This window comes from Anas acuta, chromosome 1 (genome assembly GCF_963932015.1).
Source record: "Anas acuta chromosome 1, bAnaAcu1.1, whole genome shotgun sequence".
Lineage (NCBI taxonomy): Eukaryota > Metazoa > Chordata > Aves > Anseriformes > Anatidae > Anas > Anas acuta.
The window spans coordinates 114,565,468-114,590,475 of NC_088979.1; the positions used below are offsets into that span (position 1 = coordinate 114,565,468).

Here is a 25,008-nt window from a genome sequence, read left to right on the forward strand (position 1 = left end):
GATTGTGCAGCTTTGAGTGAAGAGTTGACAATTATTTTCAATCTTTTACCTTGATGTTCTTCATCTTTAAACTGTTGAGTAAAATCCACAGTTTCTAATGAGTTTTACCATTCCCAATTAGGAAGGGGGGATCTGGTTTATTTATGGAAGCTCTGTCAGATTAATTTGTAGTTTGATATGTGTGGGGTGCCTACAGGAGTTGGTCGTGTGTTGGTGCACATGTTTTTCGAAATGCTTTGAAAGCCACGTTAGGAGTGGTGATACCAGGACTCACACAGAGGGGAATATCTTTTGGTTGTAAAGCAGTGTCCCTGTGGCAAGCAGTCATTTTGCTAATCTTTTGTTTATGCTGTAAGAGTATATTATTTCTTGAGAGGCATGGTTGTAGCCTAATTGTACAATTATGGGAATTTAAATATGCATCATAAGTGTGACTTGTTTATATTTATGAAAGTGGAGGTTGGATTTGTACATGCTGCTGGAGAAGATCTACTGGAAGCTGCAAAACACCTGGGCTTGTTTTGTCAAGAGAATTAAGAAATTCAACCTTTCTACGATGATGCTGTGATCAAAGGGTGCTAGACTTGACTACAAACAATGGCACAAAGCATTGCACAATCAGTTTTGCTGTTTGTCTAAGCTTTCTCAATGGTGATTGTGGATCATTTATCATTTTGCATGACAAAATTTGATGAGTTAAATTTAAAGGACTAGTCAAGCCATCATGTATTAACAGGAATTAATATGGATAGTTCAAAGGGCAGGTGAAAAGAATGGCATTTGCCTCCCTGTTCTGGGAAAGCAAGCTTCACGAGCCAACAAACAGAGTTCTCATCACATGGGTGCATACAGTTTGTTTCCTTTCTCCCTTATTCTCTCTTTCTCTTTTTCTGTTCTAAGTGGTTCTCTTCTTTTTTTTTTTTTTTTTTTTTTTTTTTTTTTTTTTTCCCCCCCCAGTGTTTCTGTATGTGATGCAAGTAGCAGTGCAGTCTACATTCCCACTGTGCAGGAATAAAGAGTCAGTGGTGCTTAGAGAAAGTTCCTCCTGAAGCACTTGCTGTGGTGTAAGGAGGAACAGCAGGCTAGAGCTGAATGGCACAAGGATGTCCTTCTGCATATTAATGGTGGGGAAATAAAAGGAGAAAGAGAGAGACTGTTCAAAGGGAAAGAAGGCTTAAAAAAAAAAAAAAGTTCTTGCTTGATAAAGGTGTTAAATTGAAGCTGAGAGAAAAGAGAAAAACATGTAACTGTGTGTTCAGGAACACTGCTTAGCAGTTGTATCAGAGACAAAAGTTCCTTCATAGGAACTGGAATAGCCTGTGTTAAAAGGAAGAAAAACACGTTTCAGTATATGTCTTTGTGTTCAGATGTACGCTGAGCATCTTTATCTTAGCACTTCTACCCACCAATACACTCTTTTTATTACAGAGCAAAATCAGTTCTCCTCTAATTGCAATATGTGTTCCCATGAGCTGATATAGTGATTGTCGCTTTAACACTATCAATTTGTAAGTTTGATTCTCTGTTTTTACATGTATTGGTGTCAGTTTATTTGCTTTTAAATACTTCAGTGCATAAAGGCCATAGGAGAGCAGAAAGTTTCATGTAGAAGTGGATTCAAACAAATCTGCAGTGTCATTAAGAGAGCTCAGGTTTTCTGAACGTACCTTGTTAAAGCACTTAGGACTCTCACTCTTACTATAAGCTTCTGTTTGTCAGACTTCTACCGAAACACTTATGTCAATGAAGGCACATCTGTCGTTCACTTTTATTGATTTAAAAATCAGATAGGTATAATTAAGGTACATGTGCCAAAGACCTCATGGCTTGAAATGAAAGACAATTAGAAGCTGATGATCTGGGCTAAAGCCATTAGAAGGGACTTATGCTCTAATTAATCAATGTACTTTTTTCTATTATTTTTTCATGCTATAATGAAACATTTTTTTTGCCTTTTATTCGACTCTGGCCTTAGCTCAAACAAGCTTCTTCTACCTCAAAATCAGATTTATTTTTTTTTCCTAGAAAACATGGAGTGCCATGAGTAAGAAACTGTCAGGATGTTGACACTTCATTGCAGTATTTTTAGCTTGCTGTTTTTTCTCATCTTGTAGAGGATAGAGAAAACACAAAAAAGAAAAATATGTTGCTATCTTTCTTGCTGTTTATCTGCTTGAGGACAAATGCTGTTGTTACAGTGGTGAGTCAGCCCCCTGTCAAACTAGATACTGTACAAATGGGGACTGCATAATAAAAGGCCAGGTTCTCTACCAAGAATTTTCCTTCTAGTGTAAGGTGGAGACATACATTAACATCCCATTGTAGGATAAAACAGGAATAAGACAAGACAAAGGCTGAGAAAATAGTCATGTGGGGGAGAACAAGAAAATTAATTGCTTGATGCGCGCTGCTTCCTGTATATTGGCAACTGTGAAAGGTAGCATTGAAATTTCAACAAAGGAAAATTTTGTACCATGTTGAGGTACCTGTGCAGATTTTTGTGAAATACTAGATTTAATGTGCTGGCACATGAAATATGGCAGTGGGAAAACTCTTCTTACCATCTGGGGATCTTTCTTAGTATTTTCATTCTCTCTTGCAGTCCTACTCTCAGTAATAGCAAGTGCACGTTTGGATTATGCTCTTGCAACTATCTCCTGCTGTCCTACTAGTTGTCTTCCCTCAACTTCTTCATTCTCATGCTTCACTGTTTTCCTCTTGGTTCGTTTTATACATTCTATAAGCTTCCCTCTTCCCTTTTCTTTACTCGTTAGGAAACTATTCCTGCGTTGTTCAGGCTTCCCTTGATAAATTTTGGTATTTTGTATTCACATGCCTGCTGGCTATTGCAGCATGAGTACCACAGCTGATGAGAGCTCGTGCCTTTTTCTTCAAGATCCTGGCACATCGTACTATGATCTTCCTCCTCCTTTACAATTGTCAATGCCTAGGAACATTCAGCTACAGAATTGCTTTGCTTCTTTATCGCCCCTTCTTTTTTTCCACTGTGAGTAGCTGCCATGTCATTAGAAGCTGTTCACTATCTGTTCCTCAGCTGTTGGTGCCAACAAAGGAAGCTGAAGTACCTGGCTTCCTCTAGCTACCTGGCCAGCTAGGTAAGTGTTGCTCTAAGTGCAGCCATTTCTTGTCTGGCTGATCAAATATCTGTACAGTATTGAGAAGCTTTTAAACATGTTAGTGGCTTGTATCTTTTGTAGTGTTTGGTAGTTGGATTCACGCTTGTCTGTATGCATCTATAGTGCTGTCATCTTTTCGCTGGTCTTGATGCTGAATGGTAACTCCTAATCTATTGGCAAAATGTCTTGATTGCAGGCATCTCAGGCCATGAACACATGCAATGTGTAAAATTAAGTTAAATAGGCTGTTAGGGGAGTTTCAGGAAGAAGCCAGGCTGTGGTTTGTGGTAAGATGAGAGCGGCAGAAGAGCTGCTGAGTGTGAGCTGTACGACTGCAGTGTATCAGGCATCCACTGGTCCGTGTTGACTCCAAATGAAGGCTGCTGTGTGAGGCATCACCAGCATGGCTCCTTTTATCAGCTAAAGATGTCACATTGCCCTGTTTCTTGAAGGGAGGCTACAAAATAGTGGCAAGTGCAATCGACTGGGCAAGAATTCCCATATTGTGCCTTGCACCAGACCCAGTGCTTACCCTACTCTTCCCCCACATGAGCTGAAGTTCCAGGAAAATGGGTAGAGGGGCACGGCATGTGTTGTAGCATCTCTGGGAGCAGGTTTAAGCTGCTGATCTAGGTCCCTTGATAAAGGGCAGGTTCTCATTGACAGATTTTTTTTAAATTTATTTTTTAAATGAGAACACAGATGTTAGCATGTTGTATGGGTTATAATAAAGCATGATAGCCAGAAAGGCCAAGGTGTGAGCTGTTTTCTGGAGGTGAGTCAGAGCATACACATAACAAACTCATCTGCCTGGCTTGGTGATTTTCTCTACAGTGACTGTGTTAATAACAAGTAGTTTCACTTTAGATAGAAGCCCATTTGTTAGACACATGAAAGCCAGCTCAAATGTGTAAGAGTTTGCAGGTTGCACTAGCGCAGAGAAATGATGTTACAGAAGAAGGAAAAATTATATGGACTGGGAAAGTTAAGGGGAGGGGGAAGGTGTCTCTTTTTTTCACCCACTTCTTAGTAAATCTTCAATTTTGTAATGAAATGTGGTACATTTAAATGCTTTTAAGTTACATACCTTGTAACAACTTGGTTGTTGCTCAACAGGGGAGGATTCCAGCTGGTTACTGTTATATGGAAATTCTGTTTAACCCTGTGCCACCTCTTTCCTGGGACATCTGCACTATGTAATTTTATTTTTAAAAACAGTCTTGTGCATTGGCTGAGGGCAGTGGTGGTGGCATTTTGACTCTGCCATGGAAATTTGCTTTAAATGTGCTTTGATAGAAGATTGACTCTGCAGCTGCTTTGGTTTCTGTCTGCAGCAGAAGGTGCTATTTGTGCCCTGAGCGTCATTCCTGACAGCACAACATTGGAATTATTTGCACCCTCAGTAACTGGAATCTTTTCCTCAGCAGTAAGTGGGTGCCAATCAAGCAAGAGTACGGTATTTTCCTCCTCTTTTGTCTAATTACCTTTGCTAATCATGTACTTAAGGAAAACTGGAAGACACCCCCCTACCTAAATCTGTGGCCAGAAGACCAAAAACTTTCTGGGGTATAGTGGTCAATTATAGCGAGACTGAAGATGGAAAAGGGAGAACTAAAACAGCAGAGATAGCAAAGAGTAAAATAGCAAATATTTGAAGCTGGTGGGAAAGATTCATAGGCCATTGAAATGCTTTGAAGGAAATCTAATGACAGGCAAAAAAGGCTTTTAGTGAAAGACTGATTCTTTTTTGCTTCACTTCCTATCAGGAAAGGAGAAAAACTAGCTGGAGAGAGGATTTCCAGGATGGAGATCAGACAGAAGATAAACAAGTAGGTGGCTGAGGTGGGCAGAATAGTCATCCTGCTTGTGAATGTTCTTGTTAATAAAAAAAATATAATAATAAAAGGAAAAGGAGTCCAGGAACTAGTTCATAGGTGGATGCTCAGCTTTTCTGAACACAGTTTAGCACCAAGGAACAAATTTTCTAGTGCAGTTAACCTTATCCAGAGGCCTGCACTTTCTAAACCTTGACTGTCTGGCTTACCTAAACGTAGTACAGGTACAAGATTTCTAGTGCTCACCTGTACCCAGGTGGTCTCTCACTTCAATTGTGGTTTCGTTTCACTCAGCTTTCCCTCTGTGAAAAAAAGTCAAAGTTCAGCATTGGTTGAATGTATGGATAGTGATTTCCACCCCTTGACTTCAGAACTGTTTGACCAAAGTCTTACTGAAAGGTCATGTCCTATAAAACAAGGGGATAACTGTGTCCTCTGGAGGAGCTTCTTGATGTGCTGAGTTGAGCACAACTGCACAGGCCAGGCACGGTGTATACGTGGCCCTGCATACAGCTTTTCTGAAAAATCCAGTCCCCTGCACATTCAATCCACACTTCATGTGTGTGTGAACAGGAGGACGTGAAGGACACGTCCTCTGGAGTTTAGGGGATTTACTGCATATATATATATATAGCAAACCCTGAAATAAAACAGTACCTGAAATATAGCACTGGCTCTGCACGCATAGCAGCAGTTCTTCAAATGTGTAGCAAACATAAGACAAATGGGACTTTCTGCAGGATTTCTTGCTTGCACAAGACATCTACTCCATTCCTGCACCACGGTAAGCAGCAGAGGGGAGAGGAGTTATGGGGGTCTTGAGAGAGAACATAGCTACATGAGAAGAGGTGACTCGGAGCAGTGCTCCAGGATGAATTTTAATTGTCCCAGCAAGCTGCTTGTAGACTTGCAGCCCACATTCAGATCACCTTTGTTGTAGTGCTGTTCAAGGCCAGGCTGGATGGGGCTTTGGGCAGCCTGATCTGGTGCGAGGTGTCCCTGCCCATGGCAGAGGGGTTGGAACTGGGTGGTCTTTGAAGTCCTTTCCAACCCAAACCATTCTGTGGTTTTATGAATAACAGAAGGACAACAGCCAAATTGCAAAGATCCCCTACAAAATTTTAATGTGAGATACCATTGGCTTGGCTTTCAGAAATGCCAGTCACTTCTGTCTGCTTTTGCCTTGAACTTGAGCCAAAGTGGCACATGCTTGTTTATAGAGAGGTCTCAAATTATAGAAAAAAGGTTCATTTCTCATAAGTGGTGGCCCCACATTTCAGTGGATGTTTTGTGAGTGTGATGAGCCTAAATCAAGGCAGTGTGGATTAAGCTGCCCATCTAATTTTCTAGTTCTCTATTGGAGGGTATTTGTTAACCTAAAACTCAGTTACAGCCTGTACACTATTGTCTTTTATCAAAATTCACTTGAAATCCTTATCCATTATCTTGGCATTCTGCAGAACATACAATTATGTCCCAAAGTATGGTTGAGCAAGTTTCCTTATGTGGGTGACAACATCTGACCCTCTTCTGTAAGTAATGGTTCAATTTCTCCAAGTATTTTATTTTTCTTCTCTTCTTCTTTCCGTTTGATATCTTAGGCCAGAGAGCAGTATATATTCCTACCAATCTGAATTTAAATGAAGCTGACAGCTAACTGTGATTTGCTTCTGTTCTTTCCCATCTACGCAAACTAGCTTACATTAATCATATTAATAAAAAATGGCATTAAAATTACCAAGTTTTAAAAAGGCACATGACAGTGATATTACCCACCAAGTTGCAAGTCACTGTGCTTGCATATTAATTACAAGTTGTCTAAGATTTCTGCAAAAGCTCAAAGGAATGACATTTTTCCCTGTATGTTGTTTTTAATTTTGGAAAGCTCCCTTGTAATGCACGATGGATCCTGTCCTAATGCAGTTCTCTAATCACTGCATGCTTTAATTTTGATAGATGACCCCTGAATGCTTAAATCTACTAAGATTCACAGTAATTAGAATGATTTCCTAATACTTTGTTTCCTGAGCTATCCATGGTGACATCCATCTATCATCAGATGGTTTGTTTACTCATTTGCCTTTCAAAAAAAAGAAAGGAATCAAGTATTATTTATTTTTTTTTATTGAAAGCTTATCTTTGTTGCTGTGTGGTGGAGGGAACATATTATAATTTATTTCACTCTAGTCTCTGCTCCCTCTTTTTGAGGGATTATGCTCTGAAGAAGTGCACATTTTTCAGAAATGTTCAAAATCCTTTCTCCCTCAATCTCCAGGTAGTAGCATGGACTCAGTACAAGTGCTAAAAAGTCACCTCATCCATTCTGAATGCCTGCCAGTGGAAATTGGAAGCGCAAGGTAGAATTCACTAGGCAATTTTTTCCTGTTCCACGTTTCCCTCCCCTTTCTCTTTTTAATCTAATTCTTCTTTGCAAATACAAATCTAATGCATGTTTTCAGTGTAGAATATTTTTGAAACGCATGTGTACAAAACAAGCAAATGTTGAGGATGTTCATCTCCTTCAAATAACCTGTATTTATTTTTTTTTTGTCCTGCGCATGTCATTCCTTGCTTATCTTTTGAAGAGCTACACGTCCTTTCTCAGTAGCATTTCAGTGTCTTGCCAACGGTTGCTACTGTTTACTCATGCTCTTTCCCTGCCCTGTTTTCTCTTTCACCAGCCTTCCTTTTCTTTCCAGCCTGCGAACTTGCACGTTTAGTCTGCTCTTTCAGATCTCCACTCCATGCTCTCCCAGCTCTCCAAGCTCTCTCCCATTTCTCTGGAATAAATTTCCCCCTCCTTTGCTTTTTTTGTCACCTGCACCCCTTTGCCCTGGCATGTCTTCCGCTGGTGCTCTGTAATGTTTGACACCAACTTCCCTTCAGAGGCAATCTTCTCAAGGTTCCCTTCTCGCCCCTGACCCCCCGCCACCTCATTGCAGCCAGATGCTGTACTGAAGAGTGGGATGTTCTCGTTCTGCTGTGCAAAGCAAGGGGCTGCTTGCCCTCAAATACACCTCAGCTTTATCAGCGCTTTAGCGCAGGGAGAGGCAGGGAAGCAAAGATGAGCACAGCTGGCAGTTAAGTAATAGCTGCCAGCCGCAGAGGAAGCAGCAATAACCTTGTCTCATGGGGGAGGGAGGCTAGAGGAGCAGGCTGTAATCCAACACACGCCTCCTCTGCCAGATGCATGTGAGGGAGACCTGGAGCTCCATCAGACGGGGGACTGGTGTGGGAGATGCTATGTGTAGCTCTGCCCTGCCTGAGAGCAAGGAGTGCAGTCTATGGAAGCACCCTTGCCTTGACACAGGCATGATGTTTACTTGGCTTTTGCTCATTCATACCCATTATTTAAGAGATGACGAAGCCACATCCCAGCAAAACAGGATGGCAGGTGGTCTGTACCACCATTTGTCACTGTCTAGATTTATGCAGTGAGCCCAGGAGGGTCCTGACTTGAAAAACTGAAAAAAGATAATTCCTTCCTGAGCAGGTTAATAATCAGATCATATTAACAAGTAAAATTTGATTAGGCTTCTGATTAGGAAAGAGTAAGCCAGGAGTTTGAAGCTTGTTGTGTCAACAGAATAGATTAGCTTCAGTCTGATGTTCTGCTTTCATTAAGAAACTGGTAATAAAATTATAGTGTCTGAATTCCTCATGAGATTCTGCACATGATATAGTGCTTTGAGACAATTGCTAAATATTACAGGATAGTGCACTGGGAATTAGTCAACAACCACGTAAAAGAGCATCAAATCACTTAATTGCATTAAAAATGGTGATAAGGGGTGGTGGTGGAGGAATCTGACTTTAATGAATGAGTTAAAATTTAAATGTTTGGAAAAAAGTCTCTTAGGGTGCTGTTGTTTGCCTGAGGAGACAGGAGGGCAGATGTCCCAGTTTGAAGGGCCCTGAGCTTGCTGATGAAAAAGGCTTTATTTTGCAGAACATAGGAATTAAAAAATGGCCAAGCAGTCACAGATTGCAGCCCAGTTCAATGATGGAAAAAAAATCCAAACAGTTCTGACAGTTGAACTTTTTTATCAGAAAGTGTTAAATTAAACTATGTCACCAGCACATCGTGAACAGGCTAATTACATGCAAGAAGCAAGCGCCAATGGAATGTTATCTGGAATGGTAATAGAGTTCTGGTTTTTACTGAGAGCAGATTTTAGGAGAAAAGGAGAAAATAATTATTGTAATGTTTCTTCTGGAGCCTGGTATGGGCTTAGAAATGGCCAGCAGATCTCCACATACTAAGCTGCTGCCATTTTGCCTCGCCTTAATTCAAACCAGTGTCACACAAGTTCAGCACATCAAGTGGAAAGCTGTTAAAAACACATTGTAAATGCCTAACATATTTAGGAACATAAGTAATGCTTAGCTTACTTTTCTCATCAGAATAGGATCCGGTGCCAGTGTGATTAATCATAGGCTGCTCAGCGTCAGGAGGGGGAAAAATATATTAATGCTGTCTTGCTATACAGATGCTGAGACTGTGCTGGAAGGAAGTGATCTCTGAAGTGAGGGGAGACGGACTGCTAATTCCAACAACAAACTTCCACCTGCTGTCAAGAATGATTATGGATCGGAGGGGTATGTTGTGATGATTGATGGATCTTTGTGGCTAGTATGATAACTATCTGCAGTCAAAACCCTGTAAACGTTAACTGTGATGTTTCACATCATACCTAAAACTTTCCCTTCCCTAAAATATATCTCCTGTGGGACAGTTTCCCTCTCCACGCACACTCACTCACACTAGCTCAGGTACCAGAAGTGTAAGAGGGTGAAAATAGCTCTCTGCTCAAAGCAGTCAGCTCTGCTTGTGCTGTTCCCTTCAGGTATTGGTACAACTGGCTTTGGATATTATCTCTACACAGTGCTTCGCTTTACTGCCAAGAAATACAAAACATAGTTAACAATTCTCTGTCAACTTTATTTGGAGTGTATGGGAATAAGAGCAAATCAGTGTTTGTTTCCTCTTTGAATTTGATCTTTTTGCATTTCAGTTGACTCGATTTCTGTGCTATGTTTTGTTACTGCATTAGAGCTGGGCTGCTTTTGTTTCTCTGTTTCTCAGATGATTCATTTGGTTGGTTGTGTGCGCTTTGGATTTTGTCCTCACTTAGATCACTTTAAGTCACCCCACATGATCCAGATGGGCTCCTGGAATACCAGGTCTTGTATTATAAAGTCTCTGCAGGAAACCTGCAGGTTGTACAAAGAACATATCAAAGAACCTGTCAGCTTTGGAATCCATCAGCTGACACAGTCCCGTACAACATCCTTATCTTTAAATTGGAGACAGGTGGGTTTTGAAGGTTGGAGAACATTCAGTGGATAAGGAATTGTCTTGAAGATCGCAGCCAGAGAGTGGTGGTCAATGACAATGTCCAGGTGGAGGCCAGTGATGAGCGGTGTCCCTCAGGGGTCTGTCTTGGGGGACTGGTGCCATTTAATATCTATAGACATTGGGATCAAGGACACCCTCAAGCACGGTGTTTTGTCTTAGAGGACGTGTAAACTAAAAGTAACTGGCCTGACCTAGGCAACTGCAGGGGACGGTTGAGTTGCAAGGCCACCTGCTAGGACCAATGGAGTAGAAGTAATCAGGAGCAGCTTGTTCCTTTCAGAAGAAATTGGATGCAGAAAATGAGGTACAAAGCTGCAGGCAGAAATTGAGGAGAAAAAAAAAAAAAAAGAAAAAAGGAAAGAAAACAAGGTAAAAATCAGGTAAAGAACAAAGGTGGGCAGATTTTCCAGCAGCAGGAGCATGAACTTCTACAGATGGTAGAGTTGCTGTCCCACAGACCTGTGGCCTTGCTGGACTATGTTAGGTCTGCCTTAGAATGGCCTGGTGTGGATGGGAAGGAAAAGTGAAGAGGGATAAGCTGCACCTTAATGTTAGGTGGTGTGGTGAGAGAAGGCTGACAGGTACGTGTTTCAGGAGTAGTTCTGTGCATAGTGTGATTTAGGAGTGATGAACTTCGTAGCTGAGTGTGACAGCAAGCCCAATAATATAAATGTAAATTGGTAACAGTTGGCTGTTTATTAATTAATTAGGTTATTTGATTTATTAATTGTTAGTAATATGTTGATTAATCAATCAGTGTTACAGTCCTTATCTTGAGTTATGTCTCACGCCTGTGAGGACATAAAGGAGGATAGTTAGACCCCGAGGAAACATGTTAGCAGGTAATTCTCCTGAAATTGGACCTTGCGTGGCTCTGCCTCTGGAGAACCCAAGACAAGGAAAGGCTCTGTACATACCTTAAATATTAGTCTGATTCCTCCTCCGCTTAGGCTGTCTCCTCTAGTAGTTTGCAACCTTATGAATCCCTGCTTAAAAGTGTTTAACTTAAAAGCTTTTTTAGATTTCAGTTGTAGCTCATTAGTTCCTGTACAATCAAAATTGTTTTGGTCTCTCATAAATCCTGGTAATTCTTTTTTTTTTTTTTTTTCTTTCCTGTGAAATCTCCAACTGTTGCTTTATTTTCTTTTTGAGAAAGTTTGGGATTCTCATTGGGATTTAATTTCCTTTGTATCTTTCCTAAAGATTATTGGTCAGCTTTAATGTGTTCTGAGTGACTACATTATTTGTTCCATCTTGGTTTCTGACACTTTCTCTCTTACCGCCTCTGTCCTGCCTCTGGCTTTTGAATTACCCAGAATTTAGTGACAGATGAGTATTAGTAATACAAAATGGGTGTCCAATTTGTGACATCTTCACACCAAAATTCTCTTCAGGATGGTAAAAACAGAGAAGCTGTTTTCCCACTTAGAAATTCTGTTGCCAGGATTGTTTAATGTAGCCTTGCTCACTGTTTCTTTGGCTATGATTCTTCCCCACCAGCAACAAACAGCCATGCCTCATATTTCAGGCAGATTCATTAGGGATGGTGAATAACACATTTTTATGCTGGATTACTTATTATACTCATATCTTGTGTTGAGATCTACCTGAATAAAAGAAGCAAGTGCATTAAAATACCATTTGAGATAGGTTTATTAGTTAATAATACCTTTAAATGCATTTGAATATTCTCTGTATGTAAATTTATGTAAATGTACTTTGCATTGAAAGCAGAATAATTATAACAAAGGCAGCATTATGTATTGTGAGGAAGCTGAACCGTTTGTGTTTGGTCACAGTGTGCTGGAGTTGAACAGGCTATTCCTGTCCAGCCTGATCTTTTTTCACAGTCACAAGAAGGCTTTTTTTTTTCCTCTCATTTCATCTCTGGACTCAGAGTTGAATTGCACTGAATGGAAAAGTGCAAATGTGTAAAGTGTTCTCTCAGTACCTAATGCTGTGTTGAGGCTGGGTTAGTGCTTCAGCAAGTTCTGTACCGGGTGCTTCTGCAGGTCCAGCTCTTAGACTTCCCTTACAATTTTTGATGCAAATATGACCCGCTTATTCCTGTCTGCACATTTTCCGTAATGGTTAAATCTCTGTCCTGCTGCAAGTGGAACTAGATTGATGTTATATTTTGTTGAGTTTGCCTCAGCTAAACAGCATAGGTTGTTTCCTCTCTGGAGGGAGCTACATGAAGAGATGTGATGGCTTCCTCTGTTAGAGATAACGATGCTAGGCCACTAAGGCTAGCAGCTTATAAAGGATACCTCTGACTGTCGTGGGATCCAGATCCGTTCTTGGTGATAGCTATTAGTACCTTTTAGCTAGTGTAAATGTAGAAAAGCATACACATAGTTAGGAGAGAGCAAATGTTTGAAGAAACACTCCAGAGAGAGCAGCAGAGTTGGCATACGGACAGAACGCTGCACCTAAGGACTACATCATCGGAAGCAGTGATCACAGCAGTGTTCCCATCTTTTCTTTCTTTTTTTTTTCTTTCTTTAATTTTGCACTCTCAGTGAGTTATGGTAGTTTCACTCTTCACTTCTATCCCTCACCCCTTTTTTGAAGGACCAGATGATGGATTCTTCAGGGCACAGGCAGTGTAAAAAGAGCCGGTACACAAATATTACATTCTAAAGAGCTCCTAACCACTGCTGGCTTTGGTTGCTAAACTGGTATTTCTTACCCTTTCCTATAGTATGTACATTAAAAAATGTAAGAGAAAGGAAAAACAAACAAACAAACAAAAAATGTTTTTTCAATGTTGTTCCTGATATGTTTTGAATTAGGAATACCTGGGACGCAGCACTCAGCAGAAGACATGCAGAAAAACTAGGCTGCACTAAAAAATAAATTACTTCAAGGTACAGCAACTAGGGGTTAGCAAGACACTGTGTGTATAATTGAAACTACCATATTCCACAGGCTGGTAATCTCGCTAACTCTAATTTTATCACTAGATAAAGCCTGTCTGATCTGATTTCCATATCCTGCTTCTTTCTGTTTAGTAACTGCAGTCACTTTGGTCAGTTATGTTTGTGTGTTTACTTCCTTGAATTCATGGAAATGAGTGTGGTATTTCTTTATTTTGATTAATAAAAACAGGGAGAGCTTTTATATCAACAACACTGAAATTGAATTTGTGGAAATATTTTATCTATATGAGATTTTATTTGATTCTTTAATTCATTTCATTTCCTGAATTTAGATTCAATTATGCTCTTCCTTTCAAATGTATTCTGTTGTGCATGCTAGACTTGCTCTTCTTGTGACAGATGCAAATATTAATGAAATCTCAGATCTGGTGTGTAGGCATTGTTGAACATTTACAACACAATCTGAATTTGTATATGCTTTCTAGCTCTGGAGAAAACAAATTCTCATCAGTGAGGTACCTATGCAGGTGATTACTCGACTAAGGAGGCATTGCTCCTGTTTCGGATTAGTAGCTGCCCTGTTTTAATATAACTTGCATTATATACAGAGTTCTGAGTGAAGTAGGATTGAAAGGGGCTGCTTTTTCCTAGAAAAAGTAAATGAGTGGAAAATAATTTTATTTAAATTTGATTTGTTACTTCTTTGAGCAATAGGATGTTGCTCTCTTCCCTCAGTTCTCTCTCAGGTACAGGGCTAGGTAGTGCGCAGTTGGTCCTTCCTTGCCTCGCGGTTACATGAACTGAAATGCATGAGAACAGATCACATCCTTAAACATAATCCTTGTGCTGGCATTCCCAGTGCCAAGATTCCTGCTTGTTATTTATTTAACATTATGTCCAGCACTACAAGTAGGTGGGAAAAGGTCCAGTCAAAAAATAATAAAAGGCTTAGGTGCATTGGTGCCGCAGGTATAGTTGGATGTTACGGTGTTACTGATGAGCCTTTGCAGTGTGGATTAGATCTTCTGTAATTTTTCCAAAATGTGACTCCAGAACAATGGACACGAACACGTAGAAGCACAAGTGTGTGAAGTTGGAATGTTTCACTTAGCCTGTTTTGCAGACAGTTTATGTTTATGGTTGACTTAAACTGTGGTTGTGTATCTCAAGGTGCTTTGAGATTTCTGAACTAAACATCCTGCAAATAAACAAATGATGGTGAAGGCAGCAGAGGATCAATTCATACAGCACAGGAGATGGAAAAACAAGCACTAGGATAGGGGACAGGACTATGCAAGCCTTTGCTTCATTGTCACATAGAACAGGAAAAATATTTGGGGGTGGAAGGGTTACAGGAAAGGTACATTACTGTTTCTGACTAAGGAACAGAATTTCATAATATTTTGTCAGTCTTTACCTTTTCAAGCTGAAAGTCATTAATACATCAAAGAGAACGCCTTGCTGCTAACAGAACGTGTGTCTCCATTTAGAATGTAAATGAGAAAAATGTACAAGTTACAGGACATTTTAATAATGTAAGTGGAATAGGTGGATGGAGTTAGCCTTATTTAAAAAATTGACTTTGACATAATTTGATACTAAGTAATAAACTTAGTTTCTGGTTCTGACAATTTGAAACAAATCATTATTAAATGTGTGTGCTGCATTATAGAGGAAACACACATTTTAAGGTGTGTGAGTGTTTTTTTTGTATGTCTGTTTTAATTTTGTTTTGCTTTTCAACCTTCCTTCTTACCCCACTCCTGTAGTAAGGTAGTGCACTCGCCCTGGCAAAGTACCATGAGGAAAGGCTGACACCAACCTTGTTCAGCACTGGAGATAAACTGATTTACACCAGCTTGAGGATCTCACCCTCCTCTAGAAGGGTGAGTCCTTCAGGGCAGAAGTACCTCCCTAGGAGAAGTGCTGGACCCCCTCTGTTCCCTCCATCCTCACAGGTTGTGCTATCCTGCCTGCAGAAGCAAGCTGTTTAAAAACCTGCACCAGGCAGTTCTTGGAAACAGCTACCTGGGTGGAGATGCTTTTTCATCAAAAGAAAACCCAGGAAACGTTTGCACAGATGTGGTTGACACAGGAGGTCAGGACCTCATTTCGTATGTCACTGATAATCTTAGCTGAGATAATTGCGTACATATGGCTGTCTAAACATGAAGTCAACAGGAAAGTATCCAGCTACCAGCTACATGTGGTAGTACGAGTAAATCAGATTTAACTGCAGCAGCCAAGGATATTAGGTGAATACTGGATGTTCTGAGAAGACATTGATCTTAAAAAACAGACAAACAAAATCCAACAAATTTACATTTATTCGTTCTTTGTCTGTCTCTATGGCTGCCACCAATGTGGATAAAATATGTTGGCATCTCATAATGTTTGAGTAATCGACTTACAATTTAGTTACTGATTTGTACATGTATTGCAAAAAAAAATGACATAATGAAAACTCTTTGCGCAGGAAAAGGTGTAACATGCAGCCTATGCCATCCATATTGCTGTTTGCTGTTGGCATGTCGTCATAGGTAATACAGATGATGGGTGCGGACAGTTTGTTTTTACTGATAAGCAATCTGGTAAGAATTTAATGCTGGTTAGGGCTCTGAACACCTGCTAGCCCAAGGCTAGCCCAAGGAGCGTAGTAGATGGAGGCATGTTAAAATCCTAGGAAGCAAGCTGTTCTGTAGGCTTTAGATGTGGTACAAAAATCTACCTGATGCTTTGCCTTTTGATGTGTTGAGTTCAAGCCCTTACTCTTTCTCCAGAAGGCCTTGCCTTCTGGCCATTCCATTACCCACCATGTTTCTGTAGCAGCACTGTAATTGTGGCTCTTATCTATTACCGTGAGCTATAGATTTGAGATTATTGTGTCTGAGGACTTAAAAAATGGATGTATTGCAGAGCCTGTGGGATACTCTTGCACGATGCTGCCTTTGCACCATGCAGACAAACCTGTTTCAAGCTCAGTGGCAGTTTCCTGCATAGCTGTGAACCGACACCATGACACGTCTTAATTTCCCAACCTTAAAACAAGAGGCTTGCCTTTCTTCCAGTTGTCATGCTTTTAAACCATTGCAGAGGAGGGATGTATTGTTTTTCCTCCCCACGTGGAGTAAACTGAAGGTGAACACCAACGTGGCATACAGAATTTCAAACAGAATGCCTACGATTCCTTGCAAGAGGGTATTTTGCTTTTATGTGTTTTTGTTTTGTTTTTGTTTTCTTTTCTTTTCTTTTAACCAGGCCACAAGTGGAGATGCATGATGGCCTCTTGGAAGGTTTCTCATGCCCATAAGGCATCATGGCATAGTCAACCTTGTCTCTAAGTGAGTGCTTGTGCTCTCTGGGTGCATGAGAAGGCCCGAACACCCCCACAGAACCCCCTGGACCTCCTGGGACTTCCTGAAGCCAGATTCTGCAGGCACAAACTTGCTGTGTTCGAGTCAATGACAGTGTGAGCTCTGGGTAAGTGCCATCCCTCACATTCATACATGGACTTTGAAACTGAGATGTCAGACAAGCAGGTGAAGACATACTTCGGTTTTATTGTTGTTTAGGCATGGATAGAAACATTAATTTTTTTTGCACTCTTGGTTCTTGAAACGTGCCTATAGTGAACGTGGAGCAGTGAAAACCTGGCTCCCAGGACTGACAATTTAAAGTGCATAGGAGATCTAGCAGAATCCCAAAAGATGAGAAGGTGTTTTAATTCCTTTCTCATAGCTGTGGAAGTCGAACAGCTTTTTCTTCTCTTCTTCCCCCACGTTCCCAAGACAGTGGTATGAACATTTTCAACCCTTCCCTATGCTTTCCCTGATGATCTTTGGAGGTTTCTTTGTATTTAAGAACAATTTGTAGTGTTACAAACAAAGAGTTGATTTTTGCATACTCCTTCACCGCATTCTGTTACAGCTTTTCCTGTTTAGAGTCATGCCCACTGCATCTTTTTTAAAAAATGTGTATCACTTGGCAGTGTTCTCGCACCAAAAGAAAAAGATATATTTGTATATAAAGTAACTTTTTTTGTGTGTTCACGTTTTATTTTGGAAAAACAGGTGTTTAAAAATTTTAGAATTTTTTTAACAAAATTCTAAAAAAAAAAGAAAAATCACAATATTTACAGAGATAACATAATGGCTTAGCCATGCAAAACAAATTACTTTGGTTTTTTACCCCATTTTACTTTGGTTTAGATATTGACCAAGATTATAATTTTTTCTTTTTGCCAAATAAAACAGTAACAAATCAGAGTTTAGAGTCATATAACAGGATTTCCCTCTATTATTTTATACAGCATAGAGTTTATAGGACATCTTATGTATTTAATCCATGCCAATGCACTACAGGAAGCTTTTATTAAGACATCAGTCACTACTGCCCAGACATGTAACATTTTACAAATTTACAAGTAACAGTGTTTTCTTCCCCCTAAATAATGCAAAAGTGGCAAAATACATTTCCTAACGTCCATCTCTTTCTTTTGTTAATTATTTTTTTGCCTACCAGTCTATAAAAACATACTTTTCCCTGGATATTTGTAAATGGAAACCTGATGTTCTGCTTGCTCTACAGTTCCTCTTCATCAAAGCTGCCTATTACTTTCTTCCAGAAACTAACCTTCCAAAAAGGTGAAACCTTGCCCCCTTCAGTAAAATTTTCCATTGGCCATTTACGCCAAAACATTTTCTTATCAGTACCATTCTAAAAATTTCCTCAAGCATAAAACATGTTTATAAAGTTACAAACTTGAATGTAACTAAAGATACATAGACATTTCATTGTTACAATTATATGTACTGTTTGATAAATTAAGTACCAGTTAAAAACACTAAAATTATCTCAAGGTGCATTCAATATCTGTAGCATAGTTAACAAAAACACACAAAAAATATATATATTCTATTTTTGTGGAAAAAAAATGCAGCTTTGATATGACCACTTTTTTTTTTCTATTCTTTTTAAAAAGTCTCCAATTCTGACTGATATCTTTTTGAAATGAATAAAAGGTACAGTACTTTAAGGCAGCGGATAACGTAAAGGAATCAAAATCAATCCAGAATTCCAGTTCCTTATCCTAATTCTAACATGAAAGACAACAGGTAATGTATCAATAAAATGCACGTCTTACTCTAGAAGAAAAGAATTACTAACCACCATCTGCACATAGGCTAAGAATTTTTCATTGTGTTCCTTGTTCAATACCCAGCCTTTTCCATATAAATTTAATTCCCTTTCTGTCTGTTTACCTTTGTTTGGCTTTCTTTAATTTTCACTTTTATTAGCAGTTTAGTTTATTTTTGTCACAGCTGTTACCCTTCTTCTTTACTGCAATTTCTAAGAATGAAAAAGGAGATTGATATTTTCCTTTAAGACAATCTTACACTTTAGGTACTTGCTACAAAGCAGAGGCTTCACTGATAACAATCAGAATTAGACATGTACCTGCCCAAAGGGTGTCATAAAAACAATTGAAATAAAACCATTACACTATACATCAGAATAACAGCAACTCCCAGAACAAAGCCTTACAGTGTATAAAAATAGCTACGTAAAAAATTTACATAAAGGCAAACAAAAAGAAATCTTCAGTGCAGACATTTACAAAAAAATATTTCAAACAGAACACAATATGGTGACCTATTATTATCATGGCTGTTGCCAAAATTAGTTGTTTTGTTTTTGTTTTGTTTTGTTTTGTTTTTAGCTTGAGATAATTGTGTCTAGAATCCTCCAAAAACTTGGTAGTATGATCTGTTTAATACTTGAACCATGAATAGCTGTCACTTCTTTGTATATGCTTAAATACAATCCACGTTCATGCTTCAATTGGTCTATATGTATTCTCTGAAAACAAGAAAGATAAAGCTAGTTAAACAGTTTTAGTCTTAAATATGTTAACCAACATAACTGCTCACTATCTAACCTCTAAATAAAAAGTTACATTAGCAGTATTTTGTTCTGCAATTCAATGATGAGAATAATTTAGTACATTGTAAGAACAGCTTGTTGCAACGCTGTTCCTGGTAAATCAGGTAAGTTTATCTGGAAAGTAAAGTATTTCTGGATAAGCTCTACACTTACGTAGAACTACTGATACGAAGAAACATAAAATTGTAATAAAAGATTGCACTGTAGGTCCATGATGCTATTTGAACTGCTATGGTCAATAAATACCCTTTGTAATTTTGTCTCCATCTAATCCCCTCAATACTGCAAATAGGTTTAGTTTGGGTATTCTGAACTTGCTCTTCCATACTAGTAGAACAGTAATCTCCCTAGCAAAGGAATGCTGCATCTTTACATACTGTGTCATTCTACCCCCTGAGCTCTGCATATTTAGTGTAAAAATATTGTCTTGTATTTTAAAATTTCAGATAACATACTGAAATTATTCATAATCCAAACTGTATTTTTTATACAAATGAGAAACACGATAACTCTGCTATATACTTTAAAACCCTGGTAGCCAGAGAAGGTATCCAATGCTATATACTTACAGCCACTGGAAATCAGGACCCACCCTCTATGGCTTTCCTGTTGAGGAACTCCCAAGGCAGCACCACTGAATCTTTATTAGTCCCATTTTTAAGAGCAGTTGATGATTAATTGAAGAAAGCTCAATATGGTTAGCTGGTTTCCGCACTCTTGTGCTACCACCAATGACTCCAGATACTCAAAAAATGGCGTAAACCCCCTACTTTGAATCCTAAGCAGAGATGCAGCTGTGGCATGCATATATGCGGCAGTGGTGTATATGAATGTGAACACTGGGTGGTGCTGTTGGTGCTCTGTAGTGCCCCAGAAACTTCTGACAGAACTCTGTGTCTACCCGTTTTTTATACCGTTTATTTTATATAGATCCCAGTTAGGGAAACTTTTTTACCTGTTGTGTTCTTACTAGCTTAATATACAGCGTCTCTTTCCAAGATCATATCGATAACCTTATCAGGATGTGATAACTTGAATAAAATAATAATTTTATTCTTAGAAAAGATTCAGGCCTCTTGCAGTGATGATGAACAAAGTCTACCAAAAACTACAGCTTCCAGCAGGGCAAGAAGGCTCCCGTGAACATTGGAAGTTGTAACTCAGAATCTTCTAAATAGTACCTAAGCATCCTCTTAACACACACACTGGTATGTATACGTATATACCACAGTGCTATATTTATATAAATTTGTATTTTTATTTCCCCAAGTGCATAAATTAAAATAAAACCAAGTGCTGACTTATTATGCTTTTTTAATGTGTGTTTATGCAGGTATGAATTCGTAACTGGCCAGGGGCTTGAGTCTGTCCCAGTACTACCACAGTCAACAACCACTCTACTTCCCAGCCTCTGAAAGGTAAGCGACAGCCCCCAAGCTACCACTGTGATTGCTAACCACAGATTGCTAGAGAGAAGTGGTGGCCAAACAGCTGTTATACGTAGCAATATGAAAAGCCTACCTGGAATGATGACTGACGCATTTTGTCTCTTAAGTCTCAGATTTATGATTGTTTTCTTCTAGTTTTTTGTTTTCTTCTATATTTCCAAGATCTTTGTCTACATGTTTTGACGCTGTCCTAAAATGAAAAAACAAGTTTGTTTTTGTATGTCTGCAGCTCTTCATTCCATACATTAACGATGCTGCTTTTCCCCTCTCGGTGAAACAGAAATTCTTACAGTTCTGTTCGGAGCAGAGCAATGGCTCGCATATGTTTGTAAATAGACCAATAGCACCAGTTTCCCCACTGGCGTACTGCAGCAGGCCTGTGTATGTCTGCTTTACTTCTTCAGAAATTCAGAATTATTTTGAGCTAGCAAACATTTACTAAGGTTAAACCAGTTGTGCAGATCCATGTATCTTGACAAATTAATTGTGTAGCTTGTTTCAATAAACAAGAGTTTGCTTTAAGGCGTACTCCAAATGTTACAAGTGTGGCTAAGGTATCTTGATCAACATAGCAATCTTTTGTGTACTCATAGTAATTGCCTTTCAGAGCCTGTGCCAAACAGCAGCTCTTTAACTGGGAAGAAATTAATGAAAATTCAGGCAGCACTGAAAAAAAATGTTCTGTCTTCCAGATGTGTGCTAGCTATGACTGACAAGGTTTGGGTAAAGAAGAGACTGTGCAAATGTTTAAGGGGAGAAAAGAGGTATGCCTCATTTAAAATAGCAGGTTGTCTTTAATACAAGTAGTGGAGATGAATTAATGAGTTAAGTGCTTACTCTGGCTTAGCACAATAAAACCACTAAGCCATTCATTTAGTGTGTGAGAAGCCTCACTGTCTGCCAAGGTGAAAGATTCCTGCAGTGCTGTGATAACATTTTGAAGGCCACAATTTTTAAAATGTAAATGGGCAAATGTGTTTGAGTGGGACAAAATAAATCCCTTGTGTCAAAGCAGATTATGGTATAGGCATTTTCTCTATGGATAATTTGTTTCCCCTACAGAAAAGTAACATCTGTTGTGACAGATTCATGCATATGCTCACCCTTGCTTCAGGGTAAAGATCCGTAGTGACACTGACTTGCGAAATACAATGAAGACACAGGTTAGTGAGATAGTGTGACATGTCACGCCGACACCATGCAGGTATGTACCTCACAAAACTGCTGATTTCAGTTTCTGCTAGCGGAGTGTTTCTGTGCGCGTCCTCCATCTGAGCAAAGGCTGCTAGCCGGGGCTGAGCAATGCATGTGCCCTGAGCTGAAGGAGCCTTGAAAGGGACCTTTCAGAGAGTGCCACCGAGGCCTTATCTAGGAAGAGCTTCCAAGGGGTGCAAATAACCTGCCCCTCAGCACCGCCGGGAGTCTGCTGGATGCTTCTCCCCTGCCCAGGGGATGTGTGATGGGGAGCACTAGCAGGGCACCCAGCTGTGGGCCCCACATGCCACAGGTTGCACAGAATGGCACCACTCCAAAACTGAAAAGATTTTGGAGTAGGTTACTTCCTAAGCGGTTTGAACTTTTAATGTTTCCAAGTTGTGTTTACCTCTTACTGTTGTTACTAGACTGCCTCTGTCATGTTTGTGTGGCTGACAGGAAGGTAGGTGTCTGTGCAGATCCAGTTTTGCTGTAAAAACCACTTAATGCACAGATCCAAACTACTGCTTGTCACAGGCAAATCTAATTTAAAAAATGCTGAGTTTATAACCCAAAGTAGCTTGCTCTGTTGTGGCAAATTTCTATTGTACTGTAAACTTTCTACCTTCGCCTGGTGTCTCAAAACCTGAAAGGCATTACGTGCACGGAAGGGAAGGATTTGAGATGCAACGAGGAAGAAAATTCAATGCTTTAGTAGAGATTAATCTTCTCCTGTGTTCTTAATAACCTTTCACAAATCTCTTTAATCCTAGTAAAAAACAAAACACCCGAGCAAACACATAAAACCCTTAACTGAAAAAAAAAATAAATCATTTTTTAACTTTTTAAATTAAAATGTAAACAATATTTTGGTTTCAGGTAGAGCACAGAATCAGGCTTGGCATGGCCTTTTCTGTATAGAAGTCTTACAAAATTGGAGAGGAGACAGGAGGCAAGGAGATGAAAAGCTGAAAGAATCTGGACCTGGGCAATTACCTGAGCTGACGTGAGTTGGAGGTGAGAAAGCAGCATCATGCTTGTCTGCCCTGTTCTCTCACCACTTTATGTAACTGCGTATGTCTGCTCTGGGAGGCAAGTAATGGGCTAGATGGACTATTGGCATGGCTCAGCATGATCCTTTTTTTGGCTTCTTATCAGGAGTTTTAGAGTGCCCAAAGTATACTGGATCTCAAATGACCTGACACTTAATGACAGAGGGAACTGTAACTAACTGGCATTACTGTTTTTTGATCACGCTAAAATGGTTCAATGACTAAAACTGGGAGATCCTGCACTACTATCAAGTTTTATTTCTCAGGTGTTCTATTTTAGTCCTGCATTCAGTGAAGCTGTGGTGTTCCCCTCACTAAATGTCATCTCTATTTTCCTAAAGCCAAAATGGGTGCGAATAGAGAGCTGAAAGGCAGCTCTCTCACTTTGGAAGAGGTAGGTCACCCCGAACTCTGTATTACAGAGTATGGTATATACTGCTTGTTTAAAATGAGAGCAGCAGCAGTTTTTCCTGTCTGAAAACCAGATGGATTTAGATTCTGAGTGCTTGAGACTGAAATACAAAGTTTAATTCTAGTAGCTCGGTGATCTTGCTGACTTTTTCATTTTGTTCCACAAATACTGTTATGTAGGCAGATTCACCACCTCAGCACAAAACGTTTTTTGTTTTTTTTTTTTTTTGCTTTTTTTTAGTGCTGTGTAAATAGTGCTATTAAGAGCCAGAAGAGAAAATCGGACTGAGTGGCAGCCAGGCGATCCATTGGCAGTGTGGTGCCAACAGCAGAGGAACAGGTGACCCTGGCATGGCACCAATCCTCAGGGCTCGACAGATGTGGCCTGGGCTTGTAAAAGAGAGAGGGCTCAAAACACAGTCTCTGTCACTTCCTGAGGTGACTCGAGACACAGGCCAAATGGTCCTTTGCTAGTTTAATATTCAGCAACTGTTGTTCCTTACTTTTTTAGTGCATTGACTACTGTCAGCTTGCTCCACTTGCAACTCAAGAGAGACGAGAGACTTCCTGATGGTATCTGAGCAGCTGGGCAACTCATTCTGAATGGACTCAAATATTGCAGAGGATTTGCCGAAAAGGACAAGACAGCCTACTTTGCCTAGGTGAGCTCATGCACAACATGTTACATAGATCTACAAAGCCCCCACCTTAGTATACTCTGGCCATACTGTTCTGAAGAGTGAGAAGCTGGTTGTATGAATATGAGCTTGCTTACATCTCTCAGCATGTTTTTTTTTTTTTTTTGGTGGTGGCTTTTTTTTCTTTTTCTTTTAAATTCATTTGTAAAACAGATCATTCCAAGTTCTTGTTAAAATTATGACTCATGTTTTACATTTATCTATGCTTGCTCTTCAGGAAAATAATTATCCTCAGGGAATCCTAATCAAAATCTCTCTGTAAGTAGTACCAAAGTAAGGTTTTTAGTTTTCTTTTATGTGTGTGTTAAGGGGCCATTTTTTCATGTATTTTGTTTAGATACTGCTGATAACATTATTTTTAACATAAAGACTTTTTTTCCATCTCCCTTGATTTGCCTGCTTTAGAGTAAATATACGCTGCATACAGATTACACGAAAATTATCCTTGGGATTTAATTCCTCATTTCTTCTTATCTCACAAGTCTAGGCCTCAGCCTCAGTTCCATTTCAGAAGAAAATCTGCAGCGCCTTTTGTCCTGTTATCAACGTGTGATAATGACAGGTAAGAGAATACACATAGATGTAGTTCTGAGTGTTGAAGCAAGAGCTGTGAATTTCATTAATGTTTGCAATACTTCTGAAAGGCATGTTCAGACACTGAACTGCAAAGCTGCAAGAGATTTTCCAGGAGCTGAGGGTATTATACAACCAAACATGGAAATATTTGCTATCTCTTTCCATTTACCCCTATCTTGCCTTCTAATTCCTACAATTACGTTCAAATATCTATCAGTAGGAAAAAAGAAGACAAATTAGAAAACCATTGCAGTGATCAAGAAACGAGTAAACACTGTTTGAATTCTGTTTATGAATTTACAGAAGTTTTGTGGCATTAACTGACACTTCCAGAGATGTTTGTAACTTGGTCTGTTCTGTGGAAGGCAAATTTCATGAAAAATAATGCAAATGCTAGTCTCACTGAAAACATAAGCAAGTTTCCTATATGTTTGGCCTGCCATGTTTGGTTTCATGTGCTAATTTCCTGTAAA

General features: G+C 39.5%; 1 protein-coding gene and 1 long non-coding RNA gene across 21 annotated transcripts in view; one reads left to right on the forward strand and one right to left on the reverse strand.

Annotated features, from left to right (window-relative positions):
* The first annotated feature begins 752 nt into the window (after positions 1-752).
* LOC137862486 (uncharacterized) overlaps positions 753-25,008 on the forward strand; it is a 28,057-nt gene continuing 3,801 nt past the window's right edge. Inside the window, exons 1-10 of one of the 16 annotated variants that reach the window (XR_011100352.1) lie at positions 753-6,504; positions 7,248-7,329; positions 9,463-9,571; positions 16,472-16,693; positions 20,217-20,574; positions 21,297-21,808; positions 22,678-22,815; positions 23,503-23,601; positions 23,773-23,923; positions 24,177-24,521. This is a non-coding gene — a long non-coding RNA (uncharacterized lncRNA). Of the gene's footprint in view, positions 6,505-7,247; positions 7,330-9,462; positions 9,572-16,471; positions 16,694-20,216; positions 20,575-21,296; positions 21,809-22,677; positions 22,816-23,502; positions 23,602-23,772; positions 24,522-25,008 lie in introns of all 16 variants that reach the window. The other 15 variants (XR_011100358.1, XR_011100314.1, XR_011100317.1 and 12 more) reach the window with 15 other exon arrangements.
* The window catches only part of ALCAM (activated leukocyte cell adhesion molecule), a 118,652-nt gene continuing 110,397 nt past the window's right edge, over positions 16,754-25,008 (reverse strand). For all 5 annotated transcript variants that reach the window (XM_068694579.1, XM_068694569.1, XM_068694563.1 and 2 more), the window contains 2 exons: positions 20,678-20,794; positions 16,754-19,072 (listed from right to left, as the gene is read on the reverse strand). In XM_068694579.1, coding sequence (XP_068550680.1) covers positions 20,707-20,794 — 88 coding nt within the window. In that variant the 3' untranslated portion in view covers positions 16,754-19,072; positions 20,678-20,706. The remainder of the gene's footprint in view (positions 19,073-20,677; positions 20,795-25,008) is intronic.